The sequence below is a fragment of the Portunus trituberculatus genome, chromosome 39 (assembly GCF_017591435.1).
Source record: "Portunus trituberculatus isolate SZX2019 chromosome 39, ASM1759143v1, whole genome shotgun sequence".
In the NCBI taxonomy this organism is placed as follows: Eukaryota; Metazoa; Arthropoda; class Malacostraca; order Decapoda; family Portunidae; genus Portunus; species Portunus trituberculatus.
Window position 1 is genome coordinate 21,556,570 of NC_059293.1, and position 23,887 is coordinate 21,580,456.

General features: G+C 44.4%; 2 protein-coding genes across 8 annotated transcripts in view; one reads left to right on the forward strand and one right to left on the reverse strand.

Moving 5' to 3' along the window:
• Positions 1-23,887, forward strand: part of LOC123515539 (sugar transporter ERD6-like 4) — a 43,564-nt gene that overhangs the window by 16,956 nt on the left and 2,721 nt on the right. The window contains exons 1-8 of one of the 5 annotated variants that reach the window (XM_045274252.1): positions 7,046-7,184; positions 7,900-7,985; positions 10,910-10,993; positions 11,846-11,981; positions 12,222-12,616; positions 12,924-13,076; positions 22,950-23,042; positions 23,585-23,720. In XM_045274252.1, the coding sequence (XP_045130187.1) occupies positions 7,968-7,985; positions 10,910-10,993; positions 11,846-11,981; positions 12,222-12,616; positions 12,924-13,076; positions 22,950-23,042; positions 23,585-23,720 (1,015 nt within the window). In that variant the 5' untranslated portion in view covers positions 7,046-7,184; positions 7,900-7,967. Of the gene's footprint in view, positions 1-7,045; positions 7,185-7,899; positions 7,986-9,321; positions 9,472-10,909; positions 10,994-11,845; positions 11,986-12,221; positions 12,617-12,923; positions 13,077-13,288; positions 14,819-22,949; positions 23,043-23,584; positions 23,721-23,887 lie in introns of those variants that run through there. The other 4 variants (XM_045274251.1, XM_045274253.1, XM_045274255.1 and 1 more) reach the window with 4 other exon arrangements.
• Positions 173-5,912, reverse strand: LOC123515543 (dehydrogenase/reductase SDR family member 11-like). Of its 3 annotated transcripts, XM_045274265.1 has the most exons (7): positions 5,781-5,900; positions 4,684-4,838; positions 3,517-3,685; positions 3,079-3,208; positions 2,572-2,701; positions 808-963; positions 173-701 (listed from the first exon to the last, which is right to left on the reverse strand). In XM_045274265.1, exons 2-7 carry the CDS (start codon positions 4,813-4,815, stop codon positions 663-665), a joined length of 756 nt encoding a protein of 251 aa, XP_045130200.1. In that variant the 5' UTR covers positions 4,816-4,838; positions 5,781-5,900; the 3' UTR covers positions 173-662. The 3 variants fall into 3 exon arrangements, with proteins under 3 accessions (XP_045130200.1, XP_045130201.1, XP_045130199.1); XM_045274266.1 differs by lacking the exon at positions 4,684-4,838 and having other exon boundaries at positions 5,781-5,912; XM_045274264.1 differs by lacking the exon at positions 5,781-5,900 and having other exon boundaries at positions 4,684-4,920.

A 23,887-nucleotide genomic window follows, 5' to 3' on the forward strand; every position in this document is an offset into this window, starting at 1 on the left:
GTGACGGGAACAGCCCAAAGAACTACACCACCAACAACGACAAGGGTGGAATTCATCAACAAATGCTTTTTCAGGGAAGAATATTTGCAATGTGTTTGTGGGTTTTGTTCAGCCTGACTACACAGTCTTGACAACTTACAAGATATAGGATGTTTTGAAAAAATAATCCACCTGGTTTGTTGTGTTTTAATTGGGCTGACACTTATACACAGTCTGGAAACTGCCTTAGAGAAAGTACATGAGTTTCGGCCACGCACAATACTGTAAAGTCTTGTATGTGTTAACGACTTCAGGAAAATTTGTCGTAAATATAATTGATGTTCATGTCTGTGGTATTTTTTACTTATATAGACGTTTATTAGTTTTAAGAGGAGGTCTGGCCAAGGGCAACAAGAACGTAGCCGGTGGGTAAAACAAAGTCCTACTAAAGGTGCCAGTGCCGCGACAGAATAGTAGTCAGAGAGAGTATCCAACATTACGAGACTGTCTTGAAGCCTTCTTGTGAAACCTTTCTCATGGAACTTCTTGCCTGTAACTGTAACTCCCTTCTTCAAAACCTTTCTTTTGACGCCTCACTCTTGAAATTTATATCTTGAAACTTAACTCATAAAGATTTTCCTTGTGAATGAATAAACCAGTAAGCCAGCGTGCCACAGTTCAATCTACTTAAACATGGTGTGTCGCATCAACACGTCATGGACCTGTTGAAAGATATTGGCAAATTACTTTTCACCTCAAATCTGAAATTAGAAAGCAAATGAATATGAAGACCACCATCACAATGGGGCAACAAAATCATGTATTAACCTGCACATGTGGCGGTGCGGACAACACATGAATTAGCGCTTCGGTGACGTCGTCTGCCTGCAAGCTTGGTTGCTGCTGGTACACGAGGCCAGCTGCTTCCTCACTCAGACCGGCGTTCACTACAAACTCAGTCTTCACCAGGCCAGGGCTGATGGCCTGTAAGGCGGAGAGAGAAGACTTACGTTAATGTTATTTTTCTAATGCGTATGGTTGCGTCATTCACTCAGTGTCTTCTGATTTGATGTATTGCAACTTCAACTGTAAATTGACTCAGAAGAAAAAAATTGTTTGTGAACAAGCATGGATAAGAATTCTTGTGTCATGCACCGTGTCTTCTCAAAGGACCATATTCTGAAATACTTCTGCACTGCAATTCCACTACTTGAAGTTTCACTTGTTTTCAAGGATGCTTTTACAATTGTAGTGATAGATAACAAGATTTTCATATCACCAGAAAAAAAAAAACAAACCGTCTTTAGATCGCAGCTAATCATCTCTGTGACCTTAAATAACAACCGTGGTGAGAGAACAGTGTCCGAGAGCACAGTTTATAGTGCAACTTAAACTATTCGTATTCATAGCGGTGTTATTGCATGGGTCTGCATTGTCAAACACACACACACACACACACACACACACACACACACACACACACACAAATAAAGTGGTGAGCGTGGGATCGGGCAGACGTCCACGCGTAGGTTCGAATCCCACCACGTACCGATTTGAAGCTGTCGAGTGGTCTAAAGTTACCATGATACCCAGGTTCTAGGTGGTTGTACCAAAGATGCGCTTGTGTTGTGATATGGGCCCTGATATAGGTACCACTATAAACAAAATTACCTACGTCACTAATGGGTATAAGCGAACAGTTCTTCCTATACATGCTCTTTAAGTATACTACAGGCGCTATAGGCCATAGCGTAAAAAAAAAAAAGAATATAAAAAGCCAGAGGACCAGGGTTCGATTCCCCGGCCGGGTGGAGATATTTGGGTGTGTCTCCTTTCACGTGTAGCCTCTATTCACCTAGCAGTGAGTAGGTACGGGATGTAAATCGAGGAGTTGTGACCTTGTTGTCCCGGTGTGTGGTGTGTGCCTGGTCTCAGGCCTATCCGAAGATCGGAAATAATGAGCTCTGAGCTCGTTCCGTAGGGTAACGTCTGGCTGTCTCAGAGACTGCAGCAGATCAAACAGTGAAACACACACACCGAGTAGAGTAGTAGTTAGCACACAACCAAGAGGATCCGGGTTTGAGTCCTGGATGCAGGGAGGCATCTTAATGTGTAGGCCCTGTTCACCTAGCAGCAAGTAGGTACCGGATGTTATTCGAGGGGTTATGGCTCCGCTGTCCCGGTGTGTAGCGTGTGGTCTCAGTCTTACCCGAAGATTTATGAGCTCTGAGCTCTTTTCGTAATGAGGTAGGCTGGCTAAGTGACCATGCAGGCGACCGTGGTGAACACACACACACACACACACACACACCGCGTAGTGTAGTGATAAGCACGCTCACAATCGAGAGGACCGGGTTCGAATCCCGGTAAGCGGCGAGGCAAATGGGCAAGTCTCTTAATGTGTGGCCCCTGTTCACCTAGCAATAAATAGGTACGGGATGTAACTCGAGGGATTGTGGCCTCGCTTTCCCAATGTGTGGAGTGTGTTATGTGGTCTCAGTCCTACCCGAAGATCTGTCTATGAGCTCTGAGCTCGCTCCGTAATGGGGAAGACTGGCCGAGGTGAATCACACACACACACACACAGCTTACTGATATCCTGATGTTGGAGTTGGTCTGTCTCAGCTCCTGCCGCAGCGCCTCGGTGAGAGCGGTCACCATGTGCTTTGTGCCTGTGTAGAATCCGTTTCCATACAACGTTGAGATGCGATGACCGCCCATGCTGTCAGGAGAATAACTACTCTGTAACTGGCCATGCTGTCAGTAAATGGGAAACCTTGCAACTAGGAGACAGGAAAAGCTTCTCCAGGGCTGACTAGACTAAGTGCAATGGTGACAGTAGAACAGATATTTGGTGTAACGATGTGGTGTGGTGTACTTCGGGGTATTTCAGAGAGGATCTTTTAGGTACGGATGTTTTGCCAGTGCTGAGTGTGTAGAGTACTGAGAGGGTGAAGGAGGGGAACGCACAGCACCAGGCGAAGGAAACTGTAGGGAGTGAAGTAGGGAAGGTCGGAGAGCTGAGGTGCTACGGCGAGATTCTTTCATAAGAGAATGACATTGACATCCTGCCCGTTGTGAAGCATCCCACACGCTGACCTGTTGATGTGAATGATGTGGCCGTCGTCAACGCCGCGTTCCTTCATTGACGCCAGTGCCTCGCGCGTGCACAGACACAGCGCCACCACGTTGAGGTCCAGCATCTTCCGCCACTGGTCGGGGGTGCCCTCTGTCACAACACAGGAAAACCCACCGTTAGAAACAAGTGTGGCAGGGACCACCGCAGAGGCGCCGAGGGACTCATGGCAAAGGAAAGGTGGGAAGGGAATGCTGCTGAGGTCAAGGGAGTCCTGCAATGGTGTGAGGGTAAGGGGCATGGAGGGTGCAGGATTGAAAATAGCTGGTGAGAGGAGTTTACTGGCGTTACTTGAAGAGTTATCAGCAAAAGTGTCTTAGGGATGTAGTCCAGTAAGACTTGTTGATGCGGTCACCAGCAGGGCAACTACACGCGAGGCGGGGCACGCTGCGCTCACTCACCAGCCAGAGGGCTGAGCAGAGCCCTGCCCGCGTTGTTGATGCACACGTCGACGCCGCCGAACTCCCTCTTGATGCGCGCGAACATGGCCAGCACCTGGTCGTCCTTGGTGAGGTCACACTCAATAGGGAGCAGTGACCCAGGCTGACCCTTCAGCTCGTCCGCCATGGCCTGTGTGCGTAAATTTCATTTATGATATGTACTGTATATTTAATCTGCATAGAAAATGTAGAACTTTTCTGAAAAAAAAAAAATTCATAATATTCCTTTAGATTAGTGAATTCATCGATTGATGACGCGGATGTATCACTTCCCTGCTCAAGGAGACTGAGAGTGGCTCAAGAGAAGTTCTGAATTTCCAACCGGATACTCTTCCTGCTGCCACTTTGACGAGAGGCAGCACCTGGCCCGGGAAGCAGCGGGCTTCATTTCCATTATTGATTAGGTGAGCCAGTTTTTAGTGTATGGACGAGATACACGTACAGCAGGCACGAATCAGGAAGTGCTGTTTCCAAGTACCTTTCCTAAGTCTGTGGTGACGTTCAGTACCGAGATGTGTGTGTGTGTGTATATATATATATATATATATATATATATATATATATATATATATATATATATATATATATATATATATATATATATATATATATATATATATAGAGAGAGAGAGAGAGAGAGAGAGAGAGAGAGAGAGAGAGAGAGAGAGAGAGAGAGAGAGAGAGAGAGAGAGAGAGAGAGAGAGAGAGAGAGAGAGAGAGAGAGAGAGAGAGAGAGAGAGAGAGAGAGAGAGAGAGAGAGAGAGAGAGAGAGAGAGAGAGAGAGAGAGAGAGAGAGAGAGAGAGAGAGAGAGAAGCTTTTTACTATAATTGTGTTGAATGAAGTGGACGCAAGGCGTAGAGACTAATGTCCTCAGGTTGTGTTGTGGTGCGAGGGGCGACAGTGATGGGTTGTGTTGTGGTGTGGGGGGCGGCAGTGATGGGTTGTGTTGTGGTGCGGGGGGCGGCAGTGATGGGTTGTGTTGTGGTGTGGGGGGCAGCAGTGATGGGTCTGGCAACTATCGCCTCAGGAATAGTTGGATCTTCACTCTCATAAATGTCTCCCTTGAAAACCTTTACAAGTTTATTGATATCTTATTATAATCTATTTCAGTAATGGACGTTGGTTACCTGTACTCTGTCCACGCTCCGAGCGGCGCCCGCCACTCGCATGCCCTCGGCCACCAACCTCCGTGTCACGCTGGCGCCGATGCCCGTACTTGCGCCCGTCACCAGGGCCACGCGACCTGTCCACCGGTTCATTCTTGCGGTGCTCAGGAATGGTGCTGCAAAACGCGTAATGGTGCACTGTGCTGTGTCACTGGTTATGCGCATCAGCACACTGCACACACGACCTCTGCACCAAGACCAGCACAGGCAGACTGGCGGCAGACAGGAAAATTGGTGCGTTTTGGAGACAAAGAGTTGTATTAATTTCCTTACTAATATCGTGTCCGCACCTTTCCATTGTCTGCTCTATGGTGTTATTTAGCGTGCTGCTGCATCACGTATTGCCTCACTGACTTATTGCAGCTTCTCTTCTTGCTGTATCATTTTTTCATAAATATTCTGCCGCAAATAAGATGAACACACACACACACACACACACACACACACACACACACACACACACACACACACACACACACACACACACACACACACACACACACACACACACACACACACACACACACACACACACACACACACACACACACACACACACTGATGGACCCGTGCATGGAGAAAAGTGCTGAGTTCATTAACATTTTCGCTGCCGTCACTGTGATGAAGCATCCGTGACTGTGGACTGTTGATAAGTAAATGATTACTAAGAGCGTTATACAGTGCGTTGTCAGCTACATCATATCATCTACTGACGCTGCTCACTGCTGTCTCTGAGGGGCAAGACTGAAGTGTTTTGTCAGGGAGGAAGACAGAGATGGCTGTAGGCAGCGGGAGAAAGGACGGAAGACCTAAGAGAAGATTTACGATGCATTACAAGGACACCTGCCTGAAATGAGTCGTGAATGGGTGCTGGGAGGCAAGATTTTTTAAATTATTGATTACATTTTAACATACATTTAATTATCTGTACTAAATGCTGTTGTAACTTCAATGATATCTTTCCTATTAACATGTAGTGCTGTATCACTTGAAAGTAATAGATATAGAAACACTGACTCTACACCTTAATTGACACGGACAGCCTGTTACAACGATACCTGAGGGCGAGTGTGGGTGTGGGTGGCAGAATAACTCCGAATAAGCAGCACTGCGGGAGACAACTGATGGTCGAACGGTAAGTAGGCAGCACAGGGCATAGTACTGAGGCCTGCTGAGGAGGGGCGGTAAAATGTGTTGATAGGCATAGCAAGTGACTGATACCCTGAGTTGCCAACTAGTGAGCGTCGAAATGATTCATGACTGGGAAAAGAACGATTAAAATTCCCCATTACACATACAGACAAACATGGAGAGAGAGAGAGAGAGAGAGAGAGAGAGAGAGAGAGAGAGAGAGAGAGAGAGAGAGAGAGAGAGAGAGAGAGAGAGAGAGAGACAGAGACAGAGACAGAGAGAGAAATATTTAGTGATCAGTTTCATTGTATGCTATGTGTCATTAGTTAATCAAGGGAAGATGCGTCTTTGGTCCTGGAGAAACAGGTGCTATTAGGAGGAAGCTTCTGTGACCTTATTCTCCAAAGATTCTTCCGGTACAGTGACTTACTACCATTACTCAGGACACACACACACACACACACACACACACACACACACACACACACACATCAACTTACATGTAGCTTTCTTGTCATATAGTCTCTCTCTCTCTCTCTCTCTCTCTCTCTCTCTCTCGTGGGGCGTTTTGTGGTATATATTAACACTGTTTTTGATGAGTTCGAGGTTTGCAATGAGCGTCCCTATGAACCGAGCATTGTACCAAGGTTCACTCACTCATTGTTAGCCAAACGCACCTTGATCGAATAGCCCTTGTAATACACACATCTGTCGTGAAGTAAAAGGCAATGATTATGTAAATGATAAGAGAGAATGTTTGTCTCACCAATCTCACTAGTAACGCATCACATTGGTCATACAACTTTCATGGAAGTCTTTCCTTTTTTTATGTAGGGAAGAGGGTCAGCCAAGGAAAAAAAAAAAAAAAAAAAGGCACACTTAAGTGCTGGCTCTCTAAAAAGTGGGAAAGCGTCAACCAAAATTGAGGAGCAAATGCCTTCTGAAAATTCGACATCTATTTAGAGAAAAAAGTAGGTAAAACACAACATTTTACCTGCAACTTTAGTGAAATGACATTAAATTTCCACATATATTGTAAAAGAAACTGAAAAAAACGAGACATGTAAACGAAGTAAAGAAAAACGTTCATCAGTCACCCGTTTCACAAGCAACGTTTTCCTTTGACCATTATTGATCAGCTAATTCTATTGATTGCTGACATGTGGTATGTAAGTTGCTTTAGTCCATCTCCCTCTCTCTTTTCTGGGCAGTTTGGTGGAGGAAGTGACTCCTGTGTGATCCGCTGCTCGGCGTTACCATTCTGACGTGCTCTTGTGTCATTGTGCCTAATCTGTCTCACTGCCTTGCATGTATGAGGACTAATTCTGAAGGTTAGTCTGTTGGAAGCGGCAGTTTTGATGTGGTAGTGGACTCTGGGAATCTTGGTCTTGAGGTTCTACGTACACTGCATGTAGGTGTATGTTTGTATGTGCGTGTTTCTTGCAGTCACTTATTTTAATGGTTTGGAAAGTTGGTTTTAATGTGTGTGTGTGTGTGTGTGTGTGTGTGTGTGTGTGTGTGTGTGTGTTGCAGTAGTTATGTTCTGTGCTCTGCTCTCCACGTAAGGCACTAATATGTAGCAGTGAGTGTTTATGCTTCGTTCGTTTTGCATATTTAACGTCAGAATCGGTGAGTGTTCGCGTCATTGTGCAAGTTACTCTTATTATAGATGTATAGTAAAGTTTTCTGTATCGGTTCGTGCAGGTGTGACTATGCTATTCCGTTTATTTGCTTTTTATCATCTCTTACTGTCTTGCATTCATTGTCTGAGGTTCAGTAAATGCCAGACAATTAATAATCCAGTCCCTGACGTCTTTCTTTATTTTTTTCTATGTGGAAATCATGATAATGTAAAGAACAAATTGAAAAATACACGGCATAATTATTGGTGATGGAAAAAGAGTGTGGACGCCATGCAGGACGTGCCTCGCCACAAACAGGATGAACAATGTACTACAGCACAATAACATGACCATTTTCTATTCATTATATATTTTTTTTCCTAATAAGAAAAAAAAAAAAAATCCTTCAAATTTTCCATTTCAGTTCGGTAGTCGCGACTGTTCCCAAACGTTCGGCAGTTGAGATTGTGAAGTCACTGATCCAGCAGAGATATGGACAAAAACGATGAGGTAAGAGCACTTGATCAGAAGACTTTTTTTTTTCTTTTTTTTCTTCTTGTCAGCATATGCATATCACTTATCATGGTGTCATTCTCAAGTGTGACGCAAGAGGTAAGTATATGGAGGTGTAGGAGAAAGTTATTCTTTTGTGACACCAAGGGAAGTTACCGTAAGTTAGAAGTAGCTGGTTGGCGGACGTGCGGCAGTCCCCCTACAACATGCATCACTTATCTATCCATATCTGATTACGATCCATGCTTGCTTTGGGGTCCGAGGGGTCTCCAAGCGCACGGGTTCGAATCATGTCCACGGTCCGAGTGTAGTTTGGGCTTCCTCACTCGGGGCAAAGATTTCTTAGCGGGTGGGCTTTGAGATAGGAGGAACCCCTAAAAATATCCCCTTTAGCCCATAAATTCCCGTGAAAAACCCACATGATATAAAAAAATAAAAAAAGAGCTCCCGTGTTTATCTATTCTCTCTCTTATTGTTGAGGTGTATGAGGACAACTTTCACACCAATGTCCAGCAAACAAAGTAGTACCGCGTATACTTACAAAAATACTGAGGTAGTGGTATATTTGTAACATGCTTTCAAAGGCCACACAGATGATTGCAGTCAGGCTTTCATGAATGTTTTTCCTTACTGATGCAGAATTCTTGTCAGAGTATCACATGCAGACTTCGAGAAACACCCGTGCAGAATTGAACACCTTTTGTCCTTATTGATACGAAATAGTAGAAACACATGTGGAAATTCCAGCATCTTATTTATTTCTCTTTACTGTCAATAGAACAATAGAAACACCCATCGAAAACTTCAGTGCCTTCCTTCACAGCGTAGAGAAATGGTTGAGATAAGACTGTGAGGCGTCAGAGATACCAGATAACACGGGACGCTTAGTTGTAAGAAAATAAGAGCTGATTTACTGATAAGGAAAGCACGATAGTGAAATTTAAAGCAGAGCATGCAGTTTGTGAGAGAGAGGGAAAAGAGTGAGTAAGTAGGAGTGGGTGATCGAGTGCCATTACTCGTATTGGCGCTAAGGGAGTATTATTGTATGTGTGCTGATGTGGTGGGGGCGGGAGGAGGTCTTGAGATAGAACGCCGTTGCCAAGTCTTTATATAGCATGTGTAACCAAGAACACTTGAAAATAAAATGAGAATTATGTAACGCAACAAGCATGCTGATCTGATGACATTGAACTTTCCTCTCCCTGTTGTCAAGAGAAATGGGAAACAGAGTAGTTTTGGATTAAGAGAACGAAAACTATGTGCATTCCGATGATTGGCAATATGACACTCGTTCCAGTGATTTGTCAGTAGAGTCTTTCATCACACTTGCTTTGGAGTTGGGATGCTGGTTAGCGCCGTGTTTGGCAACTCTTATACACTTTGTCACTACATGAATAGATAACGCTGTAAAAGTCTAGCTAGTCTAGTGACAAGGCTGCGTGACTGAGTAGTGCAGTGGCTGCCTCGCTACTTGGAACTCACGGTTTGTGGACGTGTGTGGCTATCAGTATAGTCTTTTTTGTTTTGACTGAATATAGTATGTGTCTCAGAACTAAGCCATAGATGTCACAGTACGTTGGTGTGTGGTACGTAAGGCATGTCTTAATCATCTATGGTTAGTGCGCTGTTTTGTTTTAAGTATAACCTGTGACGCAATCGACCATACTTGAGACACAGTGCTTTGCCTCTACTCATATGCTACAGATGAATGATTGAGTACCAGTGTTCTGTGTGTGAGCGCCATTTATATCATATGCAGTCAAGAGATAGAAAAACGTTGTGGTACACGACTTTACGAGACAACTAATAGGAAAAGGAGTAATTGTGTGAATCCTCAAATGTCGGAAACCATATATATGTGTGTTTTTTCAAAAAGACAGTCCAGATTCATACAAGTAACGAGTGTCATATGATCAGCAGTTAGATGATTCATTTTTCATTTGAAGGCGACATAAATTTTTAGCCATGACAGACCGTAGTTTTCTTTCACTGCTATTCTGTTCACTTCTTTGAAGCAAATATTAATAAGATGCAAGGATGAATAGGAACGAAGAAACGAAAACATGATGCGAGAGAAAATGGAGAAAAAGGAGGTAAAGAAGAAAATGTGTGAAATAGGACAGCGGGCAGGTGGAAGAAAATTGTCCTGGTAATGAGTAAGCATCTCTCTCTCTCTCTCTCTCTCTCTCTCTCTCTCTCTCTCTCTCTCGTTAGCGTCAACGCCAGTATTCTTTGTCAATCATTCTTCCTTTTGGCAAACTCTGTCTGGTTATGTATTAGTGCATCTCTTGTTTTCCTCTGACTTGAACTGTTACAATACACTTCAAGACACGACAGACCGTAGCTTTCCCTCACCGCTGTTCTGCTCACCTCTCCGAAGCAAGTGTTAACCAGTATACTCTGTCAGTCATCCTTTCTTTTGGTAAACTCTGAAACTTTTTATCTGGTTGTGTATTTCTTGTTTTCCTCTCACTTGAACTCGTACAGGACACTTCAAGACACGTCCTTCTAATTGGAATGAGCTTTTTGACATTTATTTTGAGACTGACACAAGTGAGACATGTTTTTTCTCCCAGTTTTCATTACCGTCGACCAGTGATTCCCTCACATAAAAGATAAGAAATGAACGGTTAGTAATCATAACGAAATATAATCACACATAAGCATCAAAAGGGATGTTAAGATATGAAATGATAAGATATGTTTTCTGGTCAATGCATTCCTGTTAGTTGGTATGCATATTTAATTTCTGCTATAATGTATTGCTTCTCAGTGGATACTTAGAGTGGGCATGTATATTTCCTGTCTCCACCTCCTCCTCCTCCTCCTCCTCTTCCTCCTTTCCTCCACGTCCCCTTCAGATCATATTCGCCTCTACTGCGTTCACCGAATATAGTTTTTCATTGTTTTCTGTGTTTCAGGCAACGCTCGAGGAATCCATGTCGAGTGTAAAGTGTCCTGAAGGTGACAGCGGGGCGGCGGAGAGGAGAGTCAGAGGCAAGCATGTGAGTTGCATTTATTCATGACTCAGCACGGAGACTAACACCATGCGAGGGTCATTTGCCTTGCACTTGTGTGTGAATTATATTGATTTCATGTTTTTTTCTGTCACTTAGGTCTTGGAATGATCTTTATTCTTGTTTTTCTTATTGTCCACTTTTGTTTTTAGTAATACGAAGTGTCTTGAAATAAGAATGAAGTATATAAAAGTATTTCTGGATAGTTTACAGCAGTGAGAGATTAGTGGTGTGTGGATACGTGGGTGCGAGCGGATGCAGATATGAATATTTCTGTGCTTATGCTCATTAAATGTTAAAAGGGAGCACTGTGATTGATTAATGCAATATTAATGGTCTGAACACTTGTGGCGTTGCGTGTTCAGTGGTGAGGCTGCATTTATCTTGCTCACTTCAACGATGGCGTTGTAGTGATGGCAATTATGTGGCGCCTTTCATTCCTATCAAGCGCCATTCTCATGAGCTCCATCACTCTCTTTTGATGTCATAGAAAAGACTGTCCGTAAGTTTCATTCTTTGAGTAATTTTTAGTCTTACATCGTCAGCTCTCCCCATCAGACGCTTCCAAGGTATCTCTCCTGTTCAACAGTCTCTTGCTCCACTCAGTCATGAATCACCTAATTGTTGAGTCACGATGGAAGGGAAGAATATACATTTTCAAGGAACTAATAAGGGAAAAATTATTTTTGTAATTAATGAGTCAGGATTAAAAGGAGTGTATGTTCAAGGAACACGTCAAGCAGAAATAACTCTTATTACTCACTCATGAGAGGAACGAGTGCATTTCTAAGGAACTCCTAGTTTGCCAATATGAGTAATTGCGTTGCCCGTGTCTTGCAGGTTATTTTCATGATGGTGGTGGCTCTCACTTCCATCCTGCAGGGCACAGTCACCAAGGGCTGGACCGCCGTACTGCCCAAGATGCAGGACGACCCTCACAGCTTCGTGAATACCGACAGTGACGTGGCGTGGTTGGGTAGGTAAGGCGTCGTGTGGATTCTATTGCAAGCTTGGATGAGGGTGACCTGTTTGTTGGATTTACAAGAGGTGTGTATGTCAGTGTATCTGTTTGATAAACGTCTCAACCGGTAGGCAGAGGAGAGATTACTTGACGCTTATCTCTATGCCCTGCAATGCATCGGACATTGCATAGTAAAGGATTGTCTGCCATAGCCTGCCAATATCCGTACATGTGCACACGCCCTCTCTTTCTCAGTGTCCATGACGTCCGTCGTTGGTATCCTCGCCTCGCTGGCCACAGGGCCACTGGTAGAGTGGGCGGGGCCTCGCAGGTTGTTGGCCATCGCCATGGCGGTGAGTACTGGCCTGTGGCTGCTGATGGTCTTCCCGCCCAATAAGGTGGTGTTCTTTGCCGCCAGGGCGGGGCTCGCCGCCTGCGCCTACGTTATTTCCACAATCTCGCTGCCACTACTGGCGGAAATGAGTCCAAACAATGTTAGAGGATCTGTGTCGACTCTGTCAGAAGTTGGAGGGTCGACTGGTGTGCTTTACGGCTACCTGGTGGCGTTCCTCTTCCCTTGGAAGATTGCCACGGGGCTGTGCACACTAACGGCCGCCCTGCTGTTCCTGCCCTTGTGGCTCGTGCCTGAGGTAAGGAAGATCTTTGTCTTTACCACTGAACTGAAACGTTGAGCTGGAATTAAAAATAATTATAATCTTCAATTCACAATGTCTCCCTTTATGTTAACCACGTAGTCAATAGTGGTGAGAGCCCTGAGAGACAGGGAAGTGTTAACGAACGTGACGTACAGAACAAAGCAGACTTATACAAATGACAAAGCGGCAAACAGGCGGCGAGGGACGCACCGAATTAACAAACCCATGCACACACTCACCGACTATACTGCAAAACCTGCTTTGAGAAGACTCTCTCTCTCTCTCTCTCTCTCTCTCTCAGTCGCCGTACTGGCTGGTGAGGAGAGGCAGACTGGATGACGCCAAGGCGTCGCTGCAGCGGCTGATGGGCTCCAAGGCTGCGAAAGCTGTGGAGGAGGAGATGGAAGCCATCACCAACCGGCCCACAGCGACCCAAACTTCCCTTCTGCAGCAGGTGACCATTCTTTGAGAGAGAGAGAGAGAGAGAGAGAGAGAGAGAGAGAGAGAGACTCATTATCTCATCATGACAGCCGTTCTTAACTACTCTTGTTCTTATTTTAAACTAATATGTGTTGTCCCTCCCTTTACTTGTGATGTGTGTCTGTGATGTGTGTTGCCTCGGCCAGAGAGCCGCTGCAGTGTGCTGGTAAGCTGTGTTGTCCGCAGTTCACGGAGCTGCGGAAGGGGCAGAACTTCCGGCCAGTGGTGCTGGTGCTGAGCTTCTTCGTGCTGCGGGAGCTTGGTGGCCGAAGCTGCATCATGATGTACACGGTGTACATTTTTCGTGACGCTGGGGTGGAGCTGGACGCCTTCACGTGCACCGTGCTGGTGGGCGCGGCTCGGCTGGTGTGCACGTGCGTGACCGCTGCCGTGCTGGACCACGTGGGGCGGCGGCCGCTGCTCATCAGCACCGCCGTGGTAGCTTCGGTGTCCCAGAGTGTGTGCGGGCTGTTCCTGTTCCTGCAGCTGCCGGGAGCGTCCATGGTACCGCTCGTCGCCGTGCTGGTGTACATCGCCGCGTACGGCACGGGCGTGGGGCCCATTCCGTGGGTGTACGTGGGGGAGCTGGTGCCCTCCCCAGTCAGGTCCCTAGGCGCCTCCATCATCACGGCGTGCGACGCGTTCGTCGTCTTCAGTATTAACTTGGCTTTCCTGAGAATCATCGACGCCATTGGTCTGGCAACGACATTTTTAGCGTTTGGGGGATTGAATTTAGTCATTGCTGTTATTGTATGCTTGTGGATCCCAGAATCTCGAGGCGTCTCCCTACACGAGCTGGAGGAAGCCTTTGCTAAGAAAGAATCTCTTTGTGATCTCAAGGAAGCCTTAGCTAAGGAAAATGATCCAGGTGAGCTCAAAGAAACCGTTGTTAAGGAACACTCTCCAGGGGATCTCAATGTAGTGTTCATTGATAAAAAAGGCTCTTCAGATGACGTAGATGGGAAGGAGCCATGCATAGTGTGAGGAGCAAGGCAGACAGATGGGATGGTGTGTCACTCTGCATGTCACTGTCACTGATCTGTTACTTTGAACTAACAAACCCCTAGGGATCTGAGAGAGACCGGGTCAGGAGCATAGAGAGTAATAGCCTGGTTATTTTGTAACTCTTGTCATTGGTGATGCTAGTGCTTAGGAAACTAACAACGAACACACCCACCTAATCCTGAATCGAAGCTTGTTTAATGGTGGAGAGCCGGGACAGGCGCTGAAACATGAAAATTTAGCTGGCTCTTAATTTGTGAGGAAAAAAAAATAATTAATGTATAAAGCTGCATAAGAATACTGCAATGTTGAAAGACAAACATTTAAGGAGAATTAGTAGTGAATTAAAAAACAATGAAAATACAAATAAACAGACCTGCGATTGGAATGTATAACTGAAAAAGCTCCAACTTGACATAAACGGCGCCTCAAATCTTTGGCTCGTTTTGCTACGTATATTCTTCACGACAAATTTCGAAGGCCATAGAGATGATTAGCCGGATTTTCAAGAGCGTTTCTCCTGTCAGTAACGTAGAAATATTCTTAATCTGTCACTATAACAGTAAAAACATTAATGAAAACCCACGTCACTTCCACCACAGCCTTTTGGAAGTAGAAATAATCGGGTTGTGGCACAGAAGGGTTTCTATAGATGGTCTCTCCAAGCAAGGCACGATTAATAGCTACAATTCACCTAATAAAGTTACATATAGAGAGTTGTATATTGATATATTGTACACATGTTTCAATATCTTCAATCTGTCATTGTTAATTTTTAGTGCCACTATCAACAAAAGTGGAATCATACATCACATTCAACAAGGTTTTCTGGTTATCAGTAAATTGCAGAGAGAAGTTAAACAGAAAATAAGTGTGTTTGAAGGTCACTGCACTTTTAAAACCACACAAAAGGCCTTCTGGGTAAGAATCAAGGCTGTAAGGAAACTACGCTTTACTGTAGCTACCCATCCATCTTGTTCCGTCCTGAGAAATAAGCATGTTGGGTATCACTGGCGCCCAACACGGGAATATGAAGGATGACATTTATTACTCGTATTTACAGAGCAGGAGACGATGCTTCACAGCCTACACACTTCACCTGTATTGACAAAGAGCCGCACTTCTGCCTGTACGCGTCTATTTCTAAGCTTGGCGTCTGATCTCAGGTACTTTGAACTGAGTAGCAAAGGTTAACCCCCTTCAGTACCATGACGCATTTACATATTTATTCTGGTTACTATTTGGTGATTTTCTACAGCTTCAGAAACTCATTTGGGAGGATTAAAATAGTGAAGGTCTCGCCCATTAATCTTCTGACCTTCATAGACCTTTCCTAATGTCAGTAAAATGGTCTAATCGTACACAAATCTCAAGGTAGAAATGTGTCCCAGTATTGACGGGGTTAATGGGGGTTTTCAGGATGCCTTTCATGGTCATAGTGATAATTCAACCTAAATTCATATTATCATATACACATGTGAGCACAACTTATCATCTTGGTGACCTTTGAATTAAGATCATCCTGGTGAGAACAAACAACATGTGTTACGTACATTATCTTTCCACCAACTTCCCCTTCCCCCCCTGCCTGTTATAAGCTTCTCCTCATCTCCCCAACCCCCAGCCTGTTGCCATCCTTCCCTTCATCTTCCCATGGTACTGAAGGGGTTAAAGGCGTCTTCGCTAACTCCCCACACTCATCTGGCTCCGTTCAGGAACGCTTTGCTCTCTCACCACGACTATTTACCAAGGCCACAGAGATGACTAGCCGGATTTTCAAGAGTATTTCTCCAGTTAATAATGTGGAAATATTGTCACTCTGCCTCGAGAACCGTGTTAATTTAAATAAGACCTTTTGAAATAGTAGAGATGAAGCGCAGAAGTGTTTGAGTTTTTTTTTTTTTTTTTACGGTAAGGCCTATAGCGCCTGTAGGCACACTTGAAGAGTGTATGGGAAGCGCTGTTCAGCTTCCGCCCATTAGTGGCGCAGGCAATTTTATTTATAGTGGTACCCATATTAGGTATTAGGGCCCATATCACCACCCAAGCTCATTTTGAGTGTAACCACCTAGAACCTGGGTATCATGGTGACATGTAGGTAACTTTAAACCACTCGACAAATGGCAAAGTGTTTTAAGGCTGTACGTGGTGGGATTCGAACCTACGCGTGGAAGTCTGCCCGATCCCACGCTCACCACCTTATCCACTACGCCACCGCCTCCCTTAATGCAAATCCTGGTCAACATGAGTGGTGTTTCGCTAATCAGAAGTGTCCCCTCCCAGCACTGCTATCGCTGGCTGGCTCAGCAGGCAGCTGGCACAACACAAACTAATCTCATAGGAGAAAAGTTTCCCTCTCTCTGGTAAGAAGCGTGTTAGCCCATCTCTCAAATAATGCTGACCTATATAGACACGATTTCTGAGCAAACAGACCACTATAATAGCAGCGCGTCAAGGAACTGAGGGTTGGTGCGCAGTGGGTGCCTTGTAACCGCACAGTGAACACTTGGCCACAATGCCTTCCCATCCCTACCCAGGCGTGAGTGTGATTTTGCTCCACTTGTTTATATGGAAATGTTCACTGTGTGTGCAGTGGTGTCAGCTGGTCTTGTGATCATACGTATGGGACAAAAATCTGCAGGATTTTGATTGTTCCCATTCCGGATGATTACGATGAAAATGTGGCTTTCTGCAAGTGTGTGTGTGTGTGTGTGTGTGTGTGTGTGTGTGTGTGTGTGTGTATGTGTATGTGTATGTGTGTGTGTGTGTGTGTGTGTGTGTGTGTGTGTGTGTGTGTGTGATGGCCATATTCATCTCACGGCGTGGACTGTTTGCTATTATCTCAGTGGTTTATTTCAACTCGTGGGACTGTTTCTCAGGAGCGGCAGCTGTCATCACACTGCCGCTGCTGCTGCTGAGTGTGGCTGCAAGGGGTGGTAGGTGCGTCAGTTACAGAGTGTTGGAGTGCGGTGTATAGAAACATTATTTTCTGATCTTGTTGTGGAAGGACAGGGGAAAATAGAGTGAGGCTGCTCTCGTTCATTTTCTGCAAGGCTGTCAGGAAACTGTGAAGGAAACGCATTTTAGAAAAGAAGGAAGTGGAAATTTTATCTAAGTACACGCACCGCAGTAAAACCCCACAATACCACTGGGATTTAGCAAGTGCCGGCGCAACAGCTGTTCGTGCAGCATTTTTCAGCGCAAGAGATACTGAGAAGGTGATTACAAGACCATAAAAGTGATGGGAAAGGGGGGGTGGGAGAGGAGAGCGATTTCACTCATGTGTTTTCGAGTGTCTCCTCAGTGTCGCCCAAGACCTCTCTCCGGTGGCGTTCCGTTTCCCTCCGTGCAAGATCTGACACTCAGGTAAGCTCTTGTGGCTGATGGATGCTGGGCTGGAGACTACAACAGTCCCCCCACTGGTCGCTGCTCCCTCCCAGCGCTGTGTGTCGCCCAGCAAAGCCGAAAGAGAGTGACTTCACACACACACACACACACACACACACACACACACACACACACACACACACAGACTACAAAAGCTTCACGATTCGAAAACGTGAGCCATAATTATCATTCACTTTAAATAATTTGAAGCAGCTGCTGTTTTCTCCGACGCTATCTCTCTCTCTCTCTCTCTCTGTAAGAATCCTCTTCACGTCATAGTGATATATATATATATATATATATATATATATATATATATATATATATATATATATATATATATATATATATATATATATATATATATAATAAAAGCACCAGAGCACAGGAATAGTAAGGAAATCATCAAGCAGCCATCAAGCCTACATATACACGCATAAACCCTCCCTGCATGACACAAACCCACAGTACTTAATAGTATTTACACCAATTGTTTCCATCCATCTTTCAAAGCTCCCTAGTACCAAGACTAACAACTTCATTACTGATTCCATTCCATCCATGTATCACACTTACTGAGAAGGAAATGCTGGGCCGTCCATGCACTCACGCTGACCTTCACGCGGCGCACAAGTCTATGGTGTGTGTGGTAGACATCCTGTTCTGCAGCGGTACTGTCTCGCACCCATTATTTCGTGCCTCCTTATCTGGAGGTCATGGCTGTAGTGTTGTTCTTTAAGCAAGGTACTATTGATACCAGACTGGCCTTAACAATCAGTCTCGGGCAGCACATTTGTAGCACGCTTCCCTTCCTCCCTCCTCGAGTGCTCTGATAACCATTCCAACGCAGCATTACTGTGTGCGCGTTGTCTCTGCTCTCTCACTCTTCCAACAGACAATAAAATGACCCCTTTAACTCACCAATAAAAGAGAAAGTTCATCTCGCTGTTGTGTTCAAAATGTCACCGCTTTTCATCATGCTTCAGTCTTTGCAACTTTAGGTGAGCACGGAATACCATCAATCACCCATCCTGCAGTCATTTTGAGCTTAGGGCACATCACTGAACTCAGATCATTTCATGTCTGTAGGCACACCACACTGAGACTTCTCTTCAAGGCAGGCGGTCAGCTGTGCCGTCACGTTTTGTTTCACTGAAATAAATTACAGAGTAGGCTGGTATAGGGAGGTTCCATCTGTCTCGCCCCCGCCTCTTTTAGTCGTCTTGGCGATACGTAGAGAGTACAGCGGCTGTCAGTACTGCTAACACCACCGCAAGGAGTGTGGCCTGCAGCATTGCATCATACTCAGATACCAAGACCGGAGTGTGGCAACAAAGAGCGAAGCGAAGGAATGCACCACACACCAAAATATTTATAGAAGCTCATGTTGCATCACTCAAGAACTGCGACGCACAACGCATCACTGTCACTCACTAAGTAAGGGATTAATATAGGTGAATGGATAAGTAGCGGAATGCTGTGTGTGTGTGTGTGTGTGTGTGTGTGTGTGTGTGTGTGTGTGTGTGTGTGTGTGTGTGTGTGTGTGTGTGTGTTTTGCTGAGTGTTTAGACGAGAGCGAGGCAGGGCCATGACAACACCCCAGCCAGACATCGCCTCTCCCCGCAGTGTGTCGCCAAGGAGTCTACAGTACGCGGAAGATTTTTGTATCTGTTAGTGTTGGTCAGTACTCAGACACGCTTTGCTCTGTTAACGTGAAAATTAATCTGATTCTCTACGAGGTTTCTTCAGTTGATAATATAGAAACCTTTGTTGTCTCTTCAGTACCATGACACGTCTTCATATTTATTCTGCTTACTATATGTCGATTTTGTACAGCTTCAGAAACTCATATGGGGATTGAAATAGTGAAGACTCTGAACCATTATCTTTCTGACCTCCAAAAAACCTTGCTACTGTAAATAAAATTGTCTAATCACACTTGAAACTCAAGGTAAAAATGTCTACCAATACTGAAGTAGTTAATCTGTCACTCGATCCATGAAAACACCCTTAATGTCAGTCTACACTTGGAAGAAAAATGCGATTATAAAAATACACATCAAAATCACAGAATTCTAAGTCACTGAAAGTAAAAACAAAATTGATATAGAAAGATTACAACCAATAAAGAAATAAGTCTAACATTACTTTTTTTTTTTTTTTTCTTTGAGTCAAGAACATGTTATGGTATGAGAATTAAAACTGATCTTTTTTTCTACTTTTTATTCTAGCTTAATTCAATTCGAGGTTTTGGATGTTCAGTGGAAGTGTGGACACATGCAAATACCTCGAAAGAAATACACTGCGCCTTTGAGTTCCTGGGCGACGTGCTGCTGGGAGAGGCTGTGGGTGTGTGTAGGGAGAGGCTGTGGGTGTATGTAGGGAGAGGCTGTGGGTGTGTGTAGGGAGAGGCTGTGGGTGTATGTAGGGAGAGGCTGTGGGTGTGTGTAGGGAGAAGCTGTGGCTGTGTAGGGAGGGTGGGAATCTGCTGTTCTTGACCTTCGTGTGTTTACTGGTCGTATCTAATGACAGAGAGCGTTGGGCTGGAGTGTAGAGATAAAACATACCGCTTTGTTAAGTGCTGGGTTCCTAGCGTGTGTGTGTGTAATTTACCTCACCACTTGTGACTAATCTCTTCAGTATACGATGCCTCACATGTTACGGCAGGGATGTGAGGTTAAACGCTTCATTACTTTCATTACGTTAACAAGCGAGAATTCTATCCGCTCTCCATCGCCGTCATTACGTTCACAGATGACAGTTATCCGTTTGCTAGTTGTCATCTCTCGTTACCTCGATATGGTGTTATGGTAAAAAAAAAAAAAAAAGCAAATTAATAAATAAATCAAGGTTAATTAATATTCCTAGTCAATTTTCTTACCTGGCAGAAAGTTTTATTATTTTTAATTATCATGCAAGAGAGAACACCGCCAAGGGCAACAAAATATATATAAAAAAAAGGCTCACTGAACTTTAGATTTCCTAAGAGGTCAAAAGAGTCATCCAAAAGCGAGGGACTAATATCTCGACACGTCTCTCTTAAAAGAACTTAAGTAGCAGGAAGATGAAAATACTGAAGCAGGCAGGGGGTTCAGAGTTTACCAGAGATAGGTATGAATGATTGAGAGTACTGGTTAATTCTTGTATTAGAGGGTTAGACAGAATAAGGATGAGAGGAAGAAGAAAGCCTTGTGCAATTTCAGCAGATCCTGTATTTTGAAGTGCTTTCTCTCTCACCAAGACTGTTTCCAAAGGCCATAGAGATGATCAGCCTGGTTCTCAAGATTGTGTGTCCTTTTAACCCATTCATTACGATGCCGCTATTTCATATTCATTCTGGCTACTATTTGGAGATTTTACACAGTTTCCAGAACTCATGTGGGGATTAAAATAGCCAAGACTCTGGCCATTAATCTTCTGATCTTCATAGACCTTTTCTAATGCAAATAAAATCGTCTAATCATACTTCAAAATCATAGTAAAAATGCGTCTTGGTACTGAAGGGGTTAATGATGTAGAAATCATGTTAATCTGTCACTAACACCATCAAAACTCCTTTAAACACGTGTGACGGCACATACAGCAGGGCATTCTGTAAGCGTAGGGGGATATTACTCAGACGTGCCTCCTAATACGATCTTAAGAATATCGCTAAGGGAGGGTTCGATGTCACAATTTTCTGTTATGTAAGATGAAGAAGCTGGCGAAGGACAACAACAACAACAGTAAAGAAAGAAAATAGATAGTGAATAAAAACAAATAAGTAAAAATATAAATAAAAAAGTAAATAAAAATAAAATGAAATAAGTTTTGTTATCCCTCTTGCACACACACACACACACACACACACACACACGGTCCGGTAGCTCAGTGGTTAGAGCGCTGGCTTCACAAGCCAGAGGACCGGGGTTCGATTCCCCGACCGGGTGGAGATATTTGGGTGTGTCTCCTTTCACGTGTAGCCCCTGTTCACCTAGCAGTGAGTAGGTACGGGATGTAAATCGAGGAGTTGTGACCTTGTTGTCCCGGTGTGTGGTGTGTGCCTGGTCTCAGGCCTATCCGAAGATCGGAAATAATGAGCTCTGAGCTCGTTCCGTAGGGTAACGTCTGGCTGTCTCGTCAGAGACTGCAGCAGATCAAACAGTGAATTACACACTACCGTGATATCGGTCAGTATGAGTTCTGAGCTCTCTCGGCGGGGGATCAATGGCTGGCGTGGTGATTAACATAAGACTTGGTTGAATACACACACACAAAAAATGATACCCACGCCTTATGAATACTGAAGAAAGGCGCTCTCATTGCACTCACGCTACTCTGAGGCGCGAGAAGAAGACGCTAATAGAATGAGAAATGGAGAAATGGTAAAGGAGTAAGACTAGGCTTAGTTTAAGGAAGATTACAGAGAGGGAGACGGGAAACGGTTGCCGCAGACTGCTACATTTCGCATCCCCAACGCGTCACAACAGACAGGCTAATAAACTCTAGCTCAGTGGTTCCCAACCTTTTAGTGATCTAGTACCACTTGGAGGTCCTGTACAGTCGCCGCGTACCACCTGGTTCCAGAGAAACTCAATTCGATCAGATATTACTTTATTTACCATAATTTTACAAGTAGAACACACAAATGAACTAAAAAAAATTCAACTCAATGCGAGGGCTGCATCTGCTTCTTCTCCACCAGCTGGTCAATGCGGGGCATGACTTTGCTCACAGCACATCGGAAATCATTTTATTTTATGTTAGGGCCATAGGCAGTAAACATTTTTGTGAAGTAAAAAATAACTAAAAATCGTTCATGACCCCGAAAGTGCTCGCGTACCACCTGGAAGGCCCTCGCGTACCACTAGTGGTACGCGTACCACAGGTTGGGAACCACTGCTCTAGCTCCTAGGACCCTCTCTCTCTCTCTCTCTCTCTCTCTCTCTCTCTCTCTCTCTCTCTCTGGCGTCCTTCTGTGCACGGAGCAACTGTAAGGAGGGCACCACTACCACCACCACCGCCATTACTACTCTTCCTACTACTGGTAATAAACTCTAGCTCCTAGGACCCCCTCTCTCTCTCTCTCTGGTGTCATTCTGTGCACAGAGCAACTATGCACCACTACCACCACCACCACCATTACTACTCTTCCTACTACGGTTACTACTACTATCAGGTTATTAGTGCTAAGTCAATGGGAGCTTTAAAACAAGATTAGACAAATGTATGGACGAGTATGATAGGTGGAGCTAGATGGGTATGTTCATACGGGATCCGGCACATGCAGTTTTGGTGGCCTTTTGCAGCTCCTCATTTTGTTATGTTCTTATGTTCCATCATGCATACTTCATTTCATTCCATGAACAGCCACTGAGGGGAGGACAGGGACGAGAGTGGGAGAGTGATTACTGAAGCTTTCACACCTCAGTGGTCGGACTGTGGTCTCCGGCCTGTTGACTTGATCATTGTTTTGCAGGAGGCAAGGAGTCCATGGCAGAGTTATAGCAGCCTCATCATGACAGTTGACAGCAGTCCTAAGGCAGCGGCCGGGTCCGTCTCGGTAAAGCAGGTGAGTCCTTCACCTAAAGGTATACACACACACACACACACACACACACACACACACACACACACACACACACACACATATATATATATATATATATATATATATATATATATATATATATATATATATATATATATATATATATATATATATATATATATATATATATATATATACATTTTTTTTATCTATTTATTTATTATAAAATTATGACACTAAAAGCTCATACATGACTGACCATAAAAGAGAAGATGAAAAAGGCTTCAAATGTCTGGATTGTTTTTTCATCATCGTTTTAACAGTGAGTGTTGCAGTTAAAGGTTTTGGTGTTGTGCTTTTATGATTCACAACGTCTTTATGGATGTTGTGGCCGTATCTTCTTTCGTAATTCTTTTATAATGGCAATTTTCAGGCAGAGGGTGTTAGTAGAATATTTTTCGTTATTTCTTTTTATCATGTAAATGCAGACAGTCAGGCAGTCAGACGACCAGTGCAGGAACCACCAAGACTAATTTCTTCCCTCTCCTCGGTGTTGTCTGCAGCTCGCTATGGTGACGGTGGTGGGCTTCTGTTCCTTGACGCAGGGCACGGCCACCAAGGGCTGGACCGCTGTGGTGCCAAAGATGGAGGAAAACCCTCACAACTTTGTTATCACTGAGAACGACGTGGCCTGGCTGGGTATGACATGAAGGCTTTGCTCCTCGCTCGTCTTTCCTTACATTACTTTTTCATTGCTCCGGTCTTCCTTGTCCACTTTCAGAGCATTGTATGAAGTGATATGCAGAGATACAGAAAAAAAGGAGAGTAGGAGGTTAATTTAGTTATTTGTCTAGGTAGCAAATAGT